Here is a 16,035-nt window from a genome sequence, read left to right on the forward strand (position 1 = left end):
TAAAGTCTTGGTATGAATGTAGTGATTTTATTGTGACCGTGATTACACTCAAAATGTGTATTATTGTCACAGTCTCTATCATTGTCACAGAAAAATATACAAAGATAATATTCAGCTCTACCCATCTCTTCCCTCCTTATTTACCTATGCTGTAATAGGATAGAGATAAGTAGAGAAATAACCTCCCCATTATTCATACTGAGTTGTCAAAGCATAAGAGAGACTGTTAGTTATAGAGGACAATCTGAGCAAACTAATACTACACTGTATGTTAACTAACTAGATCTTAAATACAAACTTGAAACATAAATAAACCAGAAATGTACCAAGAACACAGTTCACAATGAACTAAAGCAAATTTCCAAGAATGGGTAAAGAAATTACCCATTTCATTCCAAATTTTCCTGCTACTTTTAACCTATTCCATCAAGGTAAAAAAAAAAATCCCTCATCTATGGATGTCTGAGGTAATATTTTCTATTTTATGCATAAATTTTAGGATATCACATGAAAAAAATTCCTCATCTGACTAAATGACTGTCTTAACATAATACTTTCTCTATTCATTGAAGAAATTATAGTCTGCAAGATTTGCTTTACCTCAGAATAACTTCACAATAAACCGAAAACAGAACCAACAAAAAGAGACAGATTCTGAAGATGACAAGAATTTTTTTTCTTATGTTTCCAGATAAAAGAATCATCATGCCTGAGAAACTAACAAATGTGACCCTAGTAACACAATTTTTGCTCCTGGGACTTCCCGATAATGAGGTGCTTCAGAGACTGTATGCCACATTCTTCTTGCTGATATACCTGGAAGCACTGATGGGCAACTTGCTCATTATCACAATCACTACCATTGACCAGCATTTCCAATCCCCTATGTATTTCTTCCTGAAAAATCTGTCCTTGATTGATATCTGTTATATTTCTGTCACTGTCCCCAAATCCATCATGAACTCTCTGAACAACAGTCATTCCATCTCCTTTGTGGGATGTGTCTCACAGGTTTTTCTTGTTGTTTTCTTTGCTGGCACAGAGTTTGCCCTCCTTCTAGTGATGTCCTATGACCGTTATGCTGCCATCTGCTGTCCCCTGCGCTATGAGGCCATCATGAGTAGAGGTACCTGTGTGCAGATGGTGACAGCATCATGGTTTAGTGGGTGTGTCTATGGATCCATTCATGCTGCAGGTACATTCTCTGTCCATTTCTGTGGGCCAAACATGGTGCATCAATTTTTCTGTGATATTCCAGCATTGCTTACTCTTGCTTGTTCTGGGGAGCAAAGTCTAGAATATAAGTTTATTATTCTTAGTTGTTGTTTTGCTTTTGTATGTTTTATTTTAATGGTTGCTTCCTATGTTTATATTATTTCCACAGTTCTAAGAATTCCTTCTTCACAAGGCAGGTTTAAAACCTTCTCCACCTGCATGCCCCATCTAACTGTGGTAGCCTTGTTCCTCTTTTCTGGATGTATTGCATATTTAGGTTCAACCTCAAAATCCCCATCATCACTGAACCTCTTTATGTCTGTGTTATATTCTCTGTTACCTCCCAGCCTGAATCCTGTAATTTACAGCCTGAGAAACAGGGACATGAAAGTGGCACTTGGAAAATTTTTGGGTGAGAAAATGATACCAAATATATAAATATGCAAAATGTCAATGTCTCTGATACCTACTAACTTCAAATTATTACCTACCTTCAAATTGTTATCAATAATAATGATCTGGTAGCATCAAACTATTGGTTTGTACATGTAATTCAAAAATTACAAATAAAAATATTTTCCAATACAAATTCAAATAATTTCAAAATATCTGGTTAATACAAATTGTTGTAAAGTTATTAGATATCCATTGTATCATTGGTATTGCTCCACAGGATGCTGCATTTACATGGTTACATGGGTCTGAATGTTGGTGGAGTGTCTTAGCAATTTCTAACTCAGGGGAAATGTTTCAATCTCTGTGTTCACATCAATAGGCCCCTGGTATAATGTAATATTGTTTTTCATTTCAAATTTAACCCAATCAGCCCTGGGTTAATTCTCACTTGGGAATATTTTATGATAATTTCAAATTTTACACAATTTAGTATAGTCACAGATTGCAATTTTTTTCTAACTTACTCTTGCAGTAGTTATGGAAAACCAGTAATACCAAATTTGTTATATTTTTTTCCTTTCTTTGTATTGGCAAGAATAATATTACAAGCTCATTTTAACTGATTTACTAAATTAGTCTCACAATATTAGACTTGCAAATATTACAATTATAACAGGCTTTGAAAAATTTTGTAAGTATAGTATAATGTTAGCTGGTGTCAGTGAGAGTCACATAATGACATTTTTTAAAGTACTGAAATTGGTTTGTAAAGGAGACAATACTCATTATGCAATCCAAACAGAAAAAAATAGTATGTTAATCTCACATATCCAGTAACAGGATAATTAAAAAAGACAACACGTTTTATTCCTACACTTATTCTTTATACATTTATTTTTGAACTTTTTATGTTTCACATAAATTTATGTAGAAATTTAAATTTGTATAGCAAGAAATTGAAAGTAAAGTTTAATTTACTTTCTAAATTTTAGTATGTTTGTTTTCACTTATTTCTTAGTTTAATTATTTCTTTTTATGCTTGTTTTTTAACATTAAATTTCTTATTATTTTTTTAACATTTATTTATTGTTGAGAGACAGAGACAGATAATGAACAGGGGAGAGGCAGAGAGAGAGGGAGACAGAATCTGAAGCAGGCTCCAGGCTCTAAGCTATCAGCACAGAGCCTGATGTGGGTCTCGAACCCACAAACCGATCATGACCTGAGTCGAAGTCGGATGCTTAACCGACTTAGCGACCCACACGCTCCTAATTTCTTATTATTTTAAATGTACTTCTGGTTAACTTATGTGTATGAATACCTTTGAATAAAAAAACAATTTACTTTTAAATTATCTTAGCTTTTATTCCATCATCTCTCCCTTCATGTCCCCCTACTATCTTCACACTCTTGACCTTCTATATGTCTTCTTTCTGTCCATCTCATTTACCTCATATTTATTTTTCTTCTTTCTTAAAAATTTTTCCAGATTTGTCATCAATTATAACATAATTTCTTTATTATTTGGTTGTTTTCTTCTCTTGCATCTCACTAGTTTTTACCCATAAGTTTCTTCCTTATGTTTCCTCTTTGTGATAATATTGGAGGTGATGTGATGCTAGTTTGTTCTAGTCTTGGAACAGAGAACTTGATGATGGAGATGAGATTTCTGAGTATATCTAAGTTATACATGTGAATTTGCCAATTATTTCCTTTATTTCTGCATAAACATTCTGAAAGATAACTACTACTGACTTTTATACAAAAAATTGGAATCAATAAATGGTGAGAAATGAATCTTAAGTCGGTTAGCCAATAATTAACACTATAACCATCTAAACTTAACAAAGAAACTATTCTGTATTAGCTAAAGACATATTTTGATATTATTCTCCAATAGTGGGTATTATTTTCCAATATTCTCCAGTGGTTTTTGCAAGTTTTTAAAAATATTTGTATATTACTGTAAATCAACATTTATCTGAACCCTGTAATAAACATATAGCTGCTAACATTTGTTGTCATCATTGTACAAAAGTGTTATTGTTTTTCACTGATATAAAATGGATAGAAAAAAAATGTAGTTAATACATATATTGAAAACACATATACAATACAATACATATATTGGGAAACATTCAGACTGTTTTCTATAATGGGTGTTGGAATTTACATGCCTTTCAATAACATACAAGGATCTACTATTCTCTACAGTCTCACCACACTTATTTTCAATTTTCATTTTGATAAAAGGCAAATAATGTGTATCATGTGACATATAGTGATTTCAGTTTCTATATCTTTGATTATTAGTGATATTCAGCACCTTTTTATATACTTGGTGACCATTTATATGTCTTCCTTAGAGGAATGACTTTTATGTCTTTTGCCAGTTTTTAATGGATTTAAAAATTGCTGATGATTTTTATATACTTTTATTTATAAATCTATATTTCACATATGTTTATTTGCATTTACATATGTTTAATTAATTAAATATAGGTATATATTTTAATATATGTTTATATATATATCCATATTTAGTTAAAACATTTTAATCATATGATTTTTAAATGTTTTTACATGTTAACACCTTATCCAAAATATGATTTACAAATAATTTCTCCCATGTCACAAACAACTAAAGGTTTTTAATTTGATGCAGTATCATTTGTTGATTTTTGCAATTGTTGCTTGTGCTTTTGGTCATAGTTAAAAAATCTTTGCCAAGATTGATATCAAAGAGCATTTTTCCATATGTTTCTTCTAGTTACTTACTCTTTCAGGTCAACTCATAATCCATTTGGGGTTAACTTTCATGTGTGGTGTAATACAACATCTAATTTCATTCTTTTTTTAAAAGTTTTATTGAAATCCCAGTTAGTTAACATACAGTGTAATATAAGTTTCAGGTGTACAATCAAGTGATTCAACACTTCCATACAACACCCAGTGCTCATCACAAGTAGTTCACTCCTTAATCCCCATCCTCTATTAACCCATCTCTCCATCTCACTCCCATCCTGTAACCATAGCTTGTTCTCTATAGTTAAGACTCTGTTTCTTGGTTGCCTTATCTCTCTCTTTTTCCATTTGCTCCTTTGTTTTGTTTCCTAAGTTCCATATATTAGTGAAAACGTATGGTATATATCTTTCTCTGACCCATTTGGCTTAGCATAACACTCTAGTTCCATCCACATTATTGATAAGGGCAAGATTTCTTTCTTTTTGATGGCAGAGTAATAGTCTCTTTTATATATTTATACCACCTCTTCTTAATCCATTCATCAGTTGATGGACATTTGGGTTTTTTCCATAGTTTGGCTACTGTTGATAGTGCTGCTATAAACATTGGGGTGCATCTGCCCCTTCAAATCTGTATTTTCATATTCTATCGGTACAGGGTAGTGTGACTGCTGGGTGGTAGGGTAGTTGTATTTTCAACTTTTTGAGAAACTTCTTCGCTGTTTCCCAGAGTGGCTGCACCAGTGTGCATTTCCATCAACATTATAAGAGGGTTTCCCTTTCTCTGTATGCTTACCAACATCTGCTGTTGTTTGAGTTGTTAATTTTAGCCATTCTGGCAGGTGTGAGGTGGTATCTCATCATGGTTTTGATTTGTATTTCCTTGATGATGAATCACGCTGAGCATCTTTTCACGTGTCTGTGAGCCTTCTGGATGTCTTCTTTGGAAAAGTGTCATTTATGTCTTCTGCCCATTTCCCATTTCTTCACTGGGTTATTTGGCTTTTAGGTGTTGAGTTTGATAAGTTCTTTATATGTTTTGGATATTAACAATTGATCAGATATGTGATTTGGAAATATCTTCTCCCCTTATGTAGCCTGTTTTGATGATTTTTTCTTCCTCTGCTGGACAGAATGTGTGTGTGTGTGTGTGTGTGTGTGTGTGTGTGTGTGAACTTCCAATAGTTTATTTATGCTTTTGTTTCCCTTGCCTCTGGGGATGTGTCTGGTAAGAAATTGCTACAGTTGAGGTTAAAGAGGTTGCTGTCTGTGTTCTTCTCTTGGATTTTCATGGTAAATATTTTAAATGAAAGCAGATTTTACAAACTTGGGAAAAACAATACACAGTGCTATAAATATAAATAACAAAACAATTAAAACCAAATTTATTTGCACCCTCAAATATATATACCAGATCAATATTCAGCTTGTTATATAATTTAGAACATATATTTTCATTCTCTCTTGATTTAAATCTAACATTAAATATAGTGCACTGGGCTCTATCCCCTGTTTTTCCTATTTGAAGAGGCCTGATAAGATATTTCTAATGATACACCTGGGACAAGATGACGGCTCAAAAGCAAGACTGTGAGGTGTCAGATATTCATGCCAGGGCTACATCCCATGATTACTCCTGGTTGAAATGTTTCACACAGGAATGTACTCATAGTATTTAAGGGAAAATAGCTTCTCTGCAAGACCATAGTTTCCCCAAAAGGTCACATATAACAAATTGAAAAGAATTTTATGCACTTTGAAACTATGAGTGGAAAACCTCAGACAAGATGAACTTCATTAATTTCCCTCTCATACCATGAATAGCAGAAGAGCTGAAAGAAAAAGAAGATTTTGGTAATCAACATAACATTAGAATTTTGAATCACAGCAGGTGAGCATAAACATTGGGGATTCACAAATTTGTAGGAGCATAAATGGGTTAAAAAAAAGCCTCCATGGGCTACTTTTGACCAGAAAGGTGCAAAAATGCCTTTCTCTTTGAAAAAGTTCATTTCAAATAGCTGATATATGTAAGTAGCATGACATATACAAATGTTTATATACATTTCCTATTAAGTATTCATTTTAATTGCTTGAAGAATCCCCCTTAAAATGGCCAGAATTAAATAGGAGGCCAAGATAGCAAAGATCACAGTCTTTGTCTAGACAGCATATCTATGAGGTGTTATGTCTGATTCAGGCTCTGTGAAAATGATGATTCCAATGGAAATTATTAGGAATCAAAGATATGTATTGCCTTATTTTACCATGGACATGAAACTAAATTTGAATCATATTTATAATATCACAAAGAAAATCTCACTAAACATCCTCTATGAAATCTTAGACCTAAAAAAAATGACACCAACTGTTCAATGATATTTCATAAAGAATAAAAACATATTGAGTCAAAACAAATCTACATAGCAAAAGGAATCCTCTCTTTCACTTTTTATGAGTGTGAATCTGAACAAATTTTTAAAGCTCCCTAAGCTTATCTTGTACAATATGGTGATAACACCAATTCTTAACTGAGGGTGTTGCTGTGGCATTCAAATTGGACTGAAATATAATATTCAAAATTATTAATTTCATCACACACTTGAATTTCATCAATATATTATGAACTGTAAACAATAAACCCAGGTTAAAGATGAAAGTTTCACAGGAAACATGAATCCAATCTCTCTATTTTGTAGTGGAAAGGAGAAGGGCCAGACAGTAAAAATCAAATGTCCTCAATAAGAAAATATGTTAATTACAGTGCTTAATGGAAAAATGTCTTCTTTGGTCTTCTGTCATTTTTACCATCCTGTCTCCACATTTTCCTTTAACTTTTGTCAATGCATTTAGTTTTTAGTCATTTCCAATAAATTGCTTTTAGTTTTGTCATTTCCAGAAGGGTGAAAAATAGGATATTGAAAGAAGACTTAGACAAATGATTCTTTTTCTACATCACAAAAATGTATATTCTAAATGTGTCCTCTCAGGGGTGCCTGGGTGGCTCAGTTGGTTAAGCATCTGACTCTATCTTGGCTCAGGTCATGATCTCACAGTTTGTGAGTTTGATCCCTTATTCTGGCTCAGGGCTGAGAGTGCAGAGCCTGCTTGGGATTCTCTGTCTCCCTCTCTCTTCCCCTCCGCCACTTATGCACTTTCTCTCTCTCCTCTCTCTCTCTCCCTCTCTTTCTCAAATAAATAAATAAACTTATTTTTTTTAATGTGTCCTCTAAGAAGATAGTTACTTGGAAAAATATAAATAAAACAGTGAAAATTCTGAGTTTTATGGGAATAAGTAATTCCAAAAATATATATCCAATGATTTTATTAGTAAAGATATAATAAAAACCTACTGTATCTTCTGCATATCTTGGGAAAATTTGCTAACCTTTTACTCAACAGTGCAATCTGGCTGGGAAAGAAAGTCACTCTAACATAGCAGTGAGATTTGTTTTAGGTTTCACTGCTTCCTAATTGCCAAACACCAAAGCAGACAAGATTCCTTCCATCTCAACTTCTTATACTTTTTCAGGGGAATCATCCATAAGAAGTACCAGGTTAAAATGGTCCTTACACCAAATTCTACATTCATGATGAATGCACTCATTATATTTTTATGATATGCCTCAATAAAAGAAAAATTAAAAAAATTGTAGTCCTTACATGAGGAAATAAATTATAAATTACCTTGATAGTCTTATGGGTTTGAAATACAAATTAATTTTCTAACATGTATATTGATGTCACACTTTTAATATGAACCATCTAAGGGTGCTACTGTATTATCTAGAATATTTGTTTACTAATGGGAGAGAGAGAGAGAACCAAACCTTAAAAATCTCTTAAGGATAGAGAACAGGGGCGCCTGGGTGGCGCAGTCGGTTAAGCGTCCGACTTCAGCCAGGTCACGATCTCACGGTCCGTGAGTTCGAGCCCCGCATCAGGCTCTGGGCTCATGGCTCAGAACCTGGAGCCTGTTTCCGATTCTGTGTCTCCCTCTCTCTCTGTCCCTCCCCCGTTCATGCTCTGTCTCTCTCTGTCCCAAAAATAAATAAACGTTGAAAAAAAAATTAAAAAAAAAAAGGATAGAGAACAAAGTTAATGGAGGGAAGTGGTTGGGGAATGGGCTAAAGCGGTGATAGGTATTAAGGAGGGCACTTCTTGTGATGAGCACTGGATGTTATAAAAACCAAAATACTGTAGTCCTTACACTAGGAGATAAATTACACATTACATTGATAGCTTTCTTAGTTTGAATTACACATTAAATTTCTAAAATTCATATTGATGCCACCCATGTAATATGAGCCTTTTAAAGGTGCTACTGTATTATCTAGGATAGTTGTTTACTCCTCTCTTTCAAGAATCTGTGAAAGCTTGACATATCAGATAGAATTCAGTTGAGATCCTCTTTCTTTTTTTAAACATTAGTAAAAAAGAATATATATGTGTATATATATACATATATATATATGTATACACACACACACACACATATATATATATATATATATATATATATATATATATATATGTATGTATACCACATCTTTCCATCCATTTGTCAGTTGGACATTTGGACTCTTTCCATAATCTGGCTATCACTTATAGCGCTGCTATAAACATTGGGGTAAATGTGGCCCTTTGAATCGGCATTTTTGTATCCTTTTAATAAATGCCTATAAGTCAGAGAAAGACAAATATCATATGATTTCACTCATATGTGGAATTTAAGAAACAAAAATGGATAAACATAGGGGAAGGGAAGGAAAACTAAGATAAAAAAAAGAGAAGGAGGGGCGCCTGGGTGGCTCAGTTGGTTAAGCGTCCGACTTCGGCTCAGGTCACGATCTCACCGTTTGTGAGTTTGAGCCCCACGTGGGGCTCTGTGCTCACAGCTCAGAGCCTGGAGCCTGCTTCCAATTCTGTGTCTCCCTCTCTCTCTGCCCCATCCCCACTCATGCTCTGTCTCTCTCTGCCTTAAAAACAAATAAAATATTTTTTTTTTAAAAAGAGAGAAGGAGGCAAACCATAAGAGACATTTAAGTACAGAGATAAACTAAGGGTTGCTGTAGGGGAGGTGGGGGACAGGTTAAATGGGTGATGGGCATTAAGGAAGACACTTTTTAGGATGAGCACTGGGTGTCATGTGTAAGAGATGAATCACTGGCTTTTACTCCTGCAGAAGTAGTAACACTATATGTTAACTAACTTGAATTTAAATAATTTAAAAACTTAGTAACAAGTAGATATTTTGTAGAAAGCCACAAGGGGTCTACAGCTAAATTTCTTGTATGTTAATACATAGTTCCAAGCTTTTTCCATTTAATTATTCAGTATTGCTTTTAGTTTTTTTAAATTTTGTTTTATTTTTTTAATTTATTTTTGAAAAGAGACACAGAGCGTGAGCAGGAGACTGGCAGAGAAAGATGGAAACAGAGAATCCCAAGCAGGCTCTAGGCTCCGAGCTGTCAACACAGAGCCTGACGCGGGGCTTGAACTCATGAATCTGAGATCATGACCTGAGCCGAAGTCGGCCGCCCAACAGACTGAACCACCCAGGTGCCCCTGTGTTGTTTTTATAAAATATTTCCTACATTGTATTTTTCTCAGATACTAAGTAACCTATCATTAAAGGAAATATTTTTGCCAAGGATGTTATTCATCGTTAATCTGTTTCTATTTATCATATTCACTTTTATTTCAACCGCTTTTCCTGTAAAGTGTGCTACCATTTTGACGATAAAAAACATTGGATAAACATCCTGGGAATGAATGTCTGCAAGATTGTGAGTGTTCATGAACACATGTGGTTGAGTAGATGTATAAGCAGCCAGTGAGTTGGGAGAGGTAGACCTTCCCCCATATTCCATATCCTTCTCCCACATTACATCTATCACTACTATTGCTTATTTCATGGTAATGACACAACTCCATATTTATTAATTTCCTGTTCACATTTGCATTTTCTTTATACCATAAATCTCATTGTTTTTCATTTATTTGTTTTTTAAAAAAATGTTTATTTTTCATTTTGATAGACAGATTGCACACAGGTGCAAGTGGGGGAGGGATAGAGAGAGAAGGAGAGAATCCCAAGCAGGTTCCATGCTGTTAATGCAGACCAGATGTGGGGCTCAATCTCACCAATGATGAGATCATGACTTGAGCTGAAATCAAGAGTCAGACACTTAAATGATTGAGCTACTCAAGCACCCCTCATTTTTTACCATGTAGTGTGATGTATTTTATCATAAAATTAAATACAAAATTTTTTCTTACTTTTTGGGGTGATAAAGGTAATGTGTAAAAGCATTTGCTTTTACAATAATATTCATTGATTACCTTCTATTGCCTGAAATGCTTTAAAAATGATTCTGTTGTAGTAAAGGCTTTGTTTAGCATATTGAACTAATAATTCAGGATATATTTTATAAAGATACATGTTTCATCAGCCAATTTATGAAGTCCCATAAATGAAAGCAATTTTCCTATTCTTTCTTCCTATTCTTCCTGATCTGCTCACTCAACCTATTACAAATTCAGACACATACTAAAAGTGGCAGATTGAGGAGGTCATAAACCTTGACATGCATGTAGGAAGACCGAAAATGTACATGACTTATAACACAAAACAGATGAATTCTTACAGGAATCAAAAACAGTATTGGAAAGGAGGAAGGCCTAGCATGTACCTGATGTTGTGTCTTTACTCTCCTTTGTGTCATATAGAGTGAGGATGTGCATAGAATTGAAAACATGGCCAACCACTCAGCAGTGATGGAATTCTTCCTCATGGAAGTCTCTGCCACCAGGGAGCTCCAGATTATACATGGCTTTCTGTTTTTGCTTATTTACTTGGTAACTCTTATGGGAAATCTTCTCATTTTTGTCCTAATCACTCTGGATCAGTATCTTCACACTCCCATGTACTTCTTCCTGAAGAACTTATCACTTTTTGATGCCTGCCTTATTTCAATTACAGTTCCAAAATGTATTATGAACACTTTATTCCATGAGAATACCATTTCTTTTTCAGGATGCATATTACAAGTGTTGTTGGTGATTCACTTTGCTGGGTCTGAGCTTTTCATTCTAACAGCCATGTCCTATGACCGCTATGTGGCCATCTGTCGTCCACTGCACTATAATATCATCATGAACAGGAGAGTCTGTATGGGGATGACAGTCACCTCCTGGCTTCTTGGGAGTATCTTTGGGGTCTTATACTCATCTGGTACTTTCTCTTTATCTTTTTGTGGCTCTAGAAATCTTCCTCAGTTTTTCTGTGATGTCCCCTCCCTACTGAAGGTTTCTTGCTCAAAGACTCATATCACCATTGATATTAGTGAGGCAATTGGGGTTATGTATGCACTTTTCTGTTTGGTGTCCATTGGATTTTCATATATTTGCATTTTCAATACAGTGTTGAGAATACCATCATCACAAAAGTGGTCAAAAACCTTTTCCACTTGTACCCCCCATCTCATAGTTGTAACAACATTTATCGTAACAGGTACCATGGCCTATCTAAAGCCAGTCCCTGATTCCCCACATCTTGTGGATTTCTTGGTGTCTGTATTCTATTCTGTATTGCCTCCATCTTTGAACCCCATCATCTACAGCCTAAGGAACAAGGAAATTAAGGAATCTCTGAGGAAGTTTCTGTGGAAAGTAAGTCGTTATAGATTCTATGGAGAAAAACAATAGAACTAGTATCTATAAAGCCAAAGTCCATTTTTTTAATCCTTTGGCTTCTTATAATCTAATGTGGACCTCAATATCTATACAACAAAATATTCACCTTATTTAAAAGTGCTAGGATAAAATTGACATGTTTATGATTATGAATAAACAGTCATTATCTCAGAACCTCCAAGAGTGCATATTCATTACCTAGAATTTGTGCATGCAAATTAAGCTTTATAGACATATGACAGTTTTTCAAGTGGCTTACTGAAGATGTCCATGTACCAATTTTTTTAAACTTAATATAGTACTTTACGTGGCACAAGGAACTCTGTGGATGTAATTCAACTAAGGAGTATTAGTTAAGGTGTTTATCCTGGACTACCTAAGGGGTCCTAATCTAATCATAAACTGTTAAAGGCAGAACTTCTCAAAGCTTTGTTAGAAGGAGATGTGTTTATGAAGAGTGGTCTTCCCTTATTGGCTTTGAATATGGAAGGTGGTCATGAGCCCAGATATAGACAGAGGCAGCCTCAAGACTAGAAAATGCAAGGAACAGATAGTTCAGTGGAGACCCAAGAAAATAATGCAACCATACCAGCTGCTCCTACACTTTAGCCCCCCGTGTGATTGGTGTTGGATTTCTAAATTACAGCACTTTACCGGCACCTGGGTGGCTCAGTTGGGAAAGCATCCAATTCTTGGTTTTGGCACAGGTCATGATCTATAGTTCTGACTGTGCAGAGCCTACTTGAGATCGTCTCTCTCCCTCTCTCTCTCTCCCCCTCCTGCAAGCTCTGTCTCTCACTCTCTCAAAATTAAAAAATAAAAAAAATAAACTTAAAAAATTAAAAATAATAAAATAAAATAATACATGTACGTGATGATAAAACACAGAGTTTGTGATAATTTGTTACAGCAGCAACAAAAATTTAACAAAAGCATTGAATACTTCTCTGTATAAAATCACTTAAATCAGAATTTGTTCAGAATAAGTATACAGACTATGAAACTAAAAGTTTTAATTAAAGTTAAAACATATTGAAAAGAACAAAAATGTATCAATATGTTCATAATTTTGAGGAATAATTTAGATTTTATCCCTTTATCTGCTAATTTTTATACACTATTTTTATTTTATATGGAATATATTAGTGTATTTATCCACTATTATAAATAAATAAAGTATTTTTTTTTAGAGAGAGAGAGGGAGCAGGGGAGGGGTCAAGTGACAGGGACAGAGGATCTGAGGTGGGCTCTGCACTCACAGCCACAAGCTCCCTGCAGGCTCAAACCCACAAAATGTGAGATTATGACCTGAGCAAAAGTTGGCTGCTCAAACTGCTGAGCCTCCAGGTGCCCCTAAAATAAACTATTTTTAATATTTAATGTTAGTATTCTGAGATTGGATTTTTAATATCTCATTTGAATAGATTTAATTTTTATTACTTTTTATTTTATTATTTTTTAAAATTAATTGTGATTCTTCAAATAGTCATGTCTTTAATTCCTATGTGACTGTAGTTGTTGAGACTCAATATATAAAGATTGGATACTGACAACCAAAGCACTGTGGAGGGTTGGCAGTGGGAGTGGAATGTGTCAGTGGGCTTGGCAGGGGACAGGGAATGGGTTGCAGCATGAGTGCCTAGGACAGGACAGCGGCCCAGGGCTCTAAGATGATCTACAAAACCTGTTGGGTGATGATGAAAAGGTGATACGGGAGGTGAAGGTGATACGGGAGGTGAAGCTGCTACTTTTGGGTGCTGAGGAGTCAGGGAAGAGCATCACTGTCAAGCAAAGGAAGAACATCCAGGAGGCTGGCAGTCCCAGGCAGTCCTCTACAGCATCACCATCCAGCCCATCATGGCCATTGTCAAAGCCGTGGACTATCTGAAGATAGAATTTGCTGGCCCTTCCTGTACACATGACGCCAGGCAGCTGTTTTCACTGTCCTGAACTGCTGAGGGCAGGGGGTGCTTCCTGAGGGTCTGCCCAGTGTCATCCACAGGCTTAGGTCTGACCCTGGCCTGCAGGTAGGCTCTGGCTGCTGGCTGGAGTGCCAGCCCCATTGCTCTGCTGCCTTTGACCTCACTGCCCTGGGGAGCATCACATGGAGTAACTACATCCCCACAGAGCAGGACGTGCCATGGTCTCAAGAGAAGACTACTGGCATCATGGAGACACACCTCACCTCAGGGACTTACCCTCAAGATATTTGATGTGGGCAGTCTCGGTCTGAATCAAAGAAGTGGATCCACTGCTCTGAGAGTGTCACAGCCATCATCTCCTGCATGACCTGTGTTAGCAGAGGATGAGGAGATGCACCATATGCACCAGAACATGAAGCTCTTTGACAATGACTTCTCCAACAACCAGTGGTCACAGACTGGTCCATTATCCTTGTCCTCAACAAGAACTTGTTTGAGCAGATCACCCACACCCCGATACCACCTGTTTCCCAGAGTACAGAGGGGCCAAGAAATATGACCAGGTAGCCAGCCACATCCAAGGTAATTCTGAGACCCTGCACAAGAGCAAGGATACCAAGGAGATCTACATGCACTTCACCTGTGCCAACCACACCAAGAACTTGTGGTTCCTGTTTAAAGCTGTCTCCCACATCATCATCAGGAACAACCTGAATGTGACCGCAGGCCACATTAATACACTGTTGGTTAGAATGTGAATTCATAGAGTCATAATGGAAAACAGTATGGAAATTTCTCAAAAAAAAAAAAAATAGAACCACTGTAAAATCCAGCAATGTCACATTTAAGCATTTATGCAATGTAATATAATCATCATTTTGAAGTGATATATGTACTCTAATGTTTATTGCAGCATTATTTACAATACAATACAATTGCAATGACGTGGATGGAGCTAGAGTGTATTATACCTGGCAAAATAAGTCAGTCAGTCAGAGAAAGAAATGGTTTCACTCATATGTGGAATTTAAGAAACAAAAAAGATGAACATAGAGGAAGGAAGAAAAATAGAGAGAGGGATGCAAACTATAAGAGACTCTTAACTATAGAGAATAAATGATGAGTTGCTGGAAATTAAGTGGGGGATGGGCTAAATCGGTGATGGGTATTAAGGAGGGCACTCTATGTGATGTGATGAGCACAGGTGTTATATATAAGTGGTGAATCACTAAATTCTACTGCTGAAACCAATATTACACTTTATGTTAACTTTATGTTAAAATTTAAATAAAAACTTGAAATAATAAAAAAGAAATTTTCTGAGATCTTTAATTTTTGTGGCAAAAAAAAGATAATTATGTGAGTTAATATGTTAACGCTTATAATCACTTCACAGTGTATATGTGTATAAAATCATCACATTGTACACTTTAGTTATATTCAATTTTATTCATCAATTATACTTTATAATAATAGAAAAATAAAATGTAAAAAAATAAATATTTACAAGTGTGGTAGATTGCAGGATTATTCCTCAAAGAGAGATCTTCTCAATAGATATGACTTTGAATTTTAATTGCCTTGAATCCCTGCAAATCCATATTATAAGTATTAGAGGTATACTTTTGCTAATTAGAACAGTAATTTTCCTGTCTCCTGGCTCTTTATCCATTTATATATTTCACTTCTAAAACCTTCATGAAGAATGTGTCACTGCAGACATTTGATTTTTAAACCACTTTAAGATACCTACAACTATTTGAAATTAGGGAAACAAATAGAATCAAAGTGGAATCCCTACTTGTATTCATGGACTGCTGAGGATTAGCAGCATGAGCTGCTGTAGGATTTTGGTGCTGTTTACAAATATGTATATTATTATGACAAAACAAGGACAACAACAAAAAAATGTTCTCTGGGCCTTCTAAGGAGTACAGATAACATATGACTTGGGAAATTGATGGTAACATATCCCCATTTCTCTGAGCCTTTGTGTCCTTACTAAACTGTGACTGACAGAAGTTTTGGCATCTCAGTCTCATTTACTATAGGCCACCCT

The 16,035-nt window shown here is 35.3% G+C and overlaps 2 protein-coding genes and 1 pseudogene across 2 annotated transcripts; all 3 read left to right on the forward strand.

Moving 5' to 3' along the window:
* The first annotated feature begins 705 nt into the window (after positions 1–705).
* LOC123577084 (olfactory receptor 14A16-like) lies at positions 706–1,653 on the forward strand. The gene has a single exon (XM_045438983.1). It carries the CDS (start codon positions 706–708, stop codon positions 1,651–1,653), a length of 948 nt encoding a protein of 315 aa, XP_045294939.1.
* Positions 1,654–11,115: 9,462 nt separating this feature from the next.
* Positions 11,116–12,066, forward strand: LOC123577116 (olfactory receptor 14K1-like). The gene has a single exon (XM_045439106.1). The coding sequence runs from the start codon at positions 11,116–11,118 to the stop codon at positions 12,064–12,066; it is 951 nt and encodes a 316-aa protein (XP_045295062.1).
* A 1,607-nt stretch (positions 12,067–13,673) lies between these two features.
* On the forward strand, positions 13,674–14,734 carry LOC123577189 (annotated as a pseudogene).
* Positions 14,735–16,035: the final 1,301 nt, after the last annotated feature.

This window comes from Leopardus geoffroyi, chromosome A1 (genome assembly GCF_018350155.1).
Source record: "Leopardus geoffroyi isolate Oge1 chromosome A1, O.geoffroyi_Oge1_pat1.0, whole genome shotgun sequence".
Classification (NCBI taxonomy): domain Eukaryota; kingdom Metazoa; phylum Chordata; class Mammalia; order Carnivora; family Felidae; genus Leopardus; species Leopardus geoffroyi.

What these genes read in the sequence shown, in the direction of transcription:
- LOC123577084 (XM_045438983.1), top strand. Translation starts at nt 706, where the DNA reads ATGCCTGAGAAACTAACAAATGTGACCCTAGTAACACAATTTTTGCTC.
- LOC123577116 (XM_045439106.1), top strand. Translation starts at nt 11,116, where the DNA reads ATGGCCAACCACTCAGCAGTGATGGAATTCTTCCTCATGGAAGTCTCT.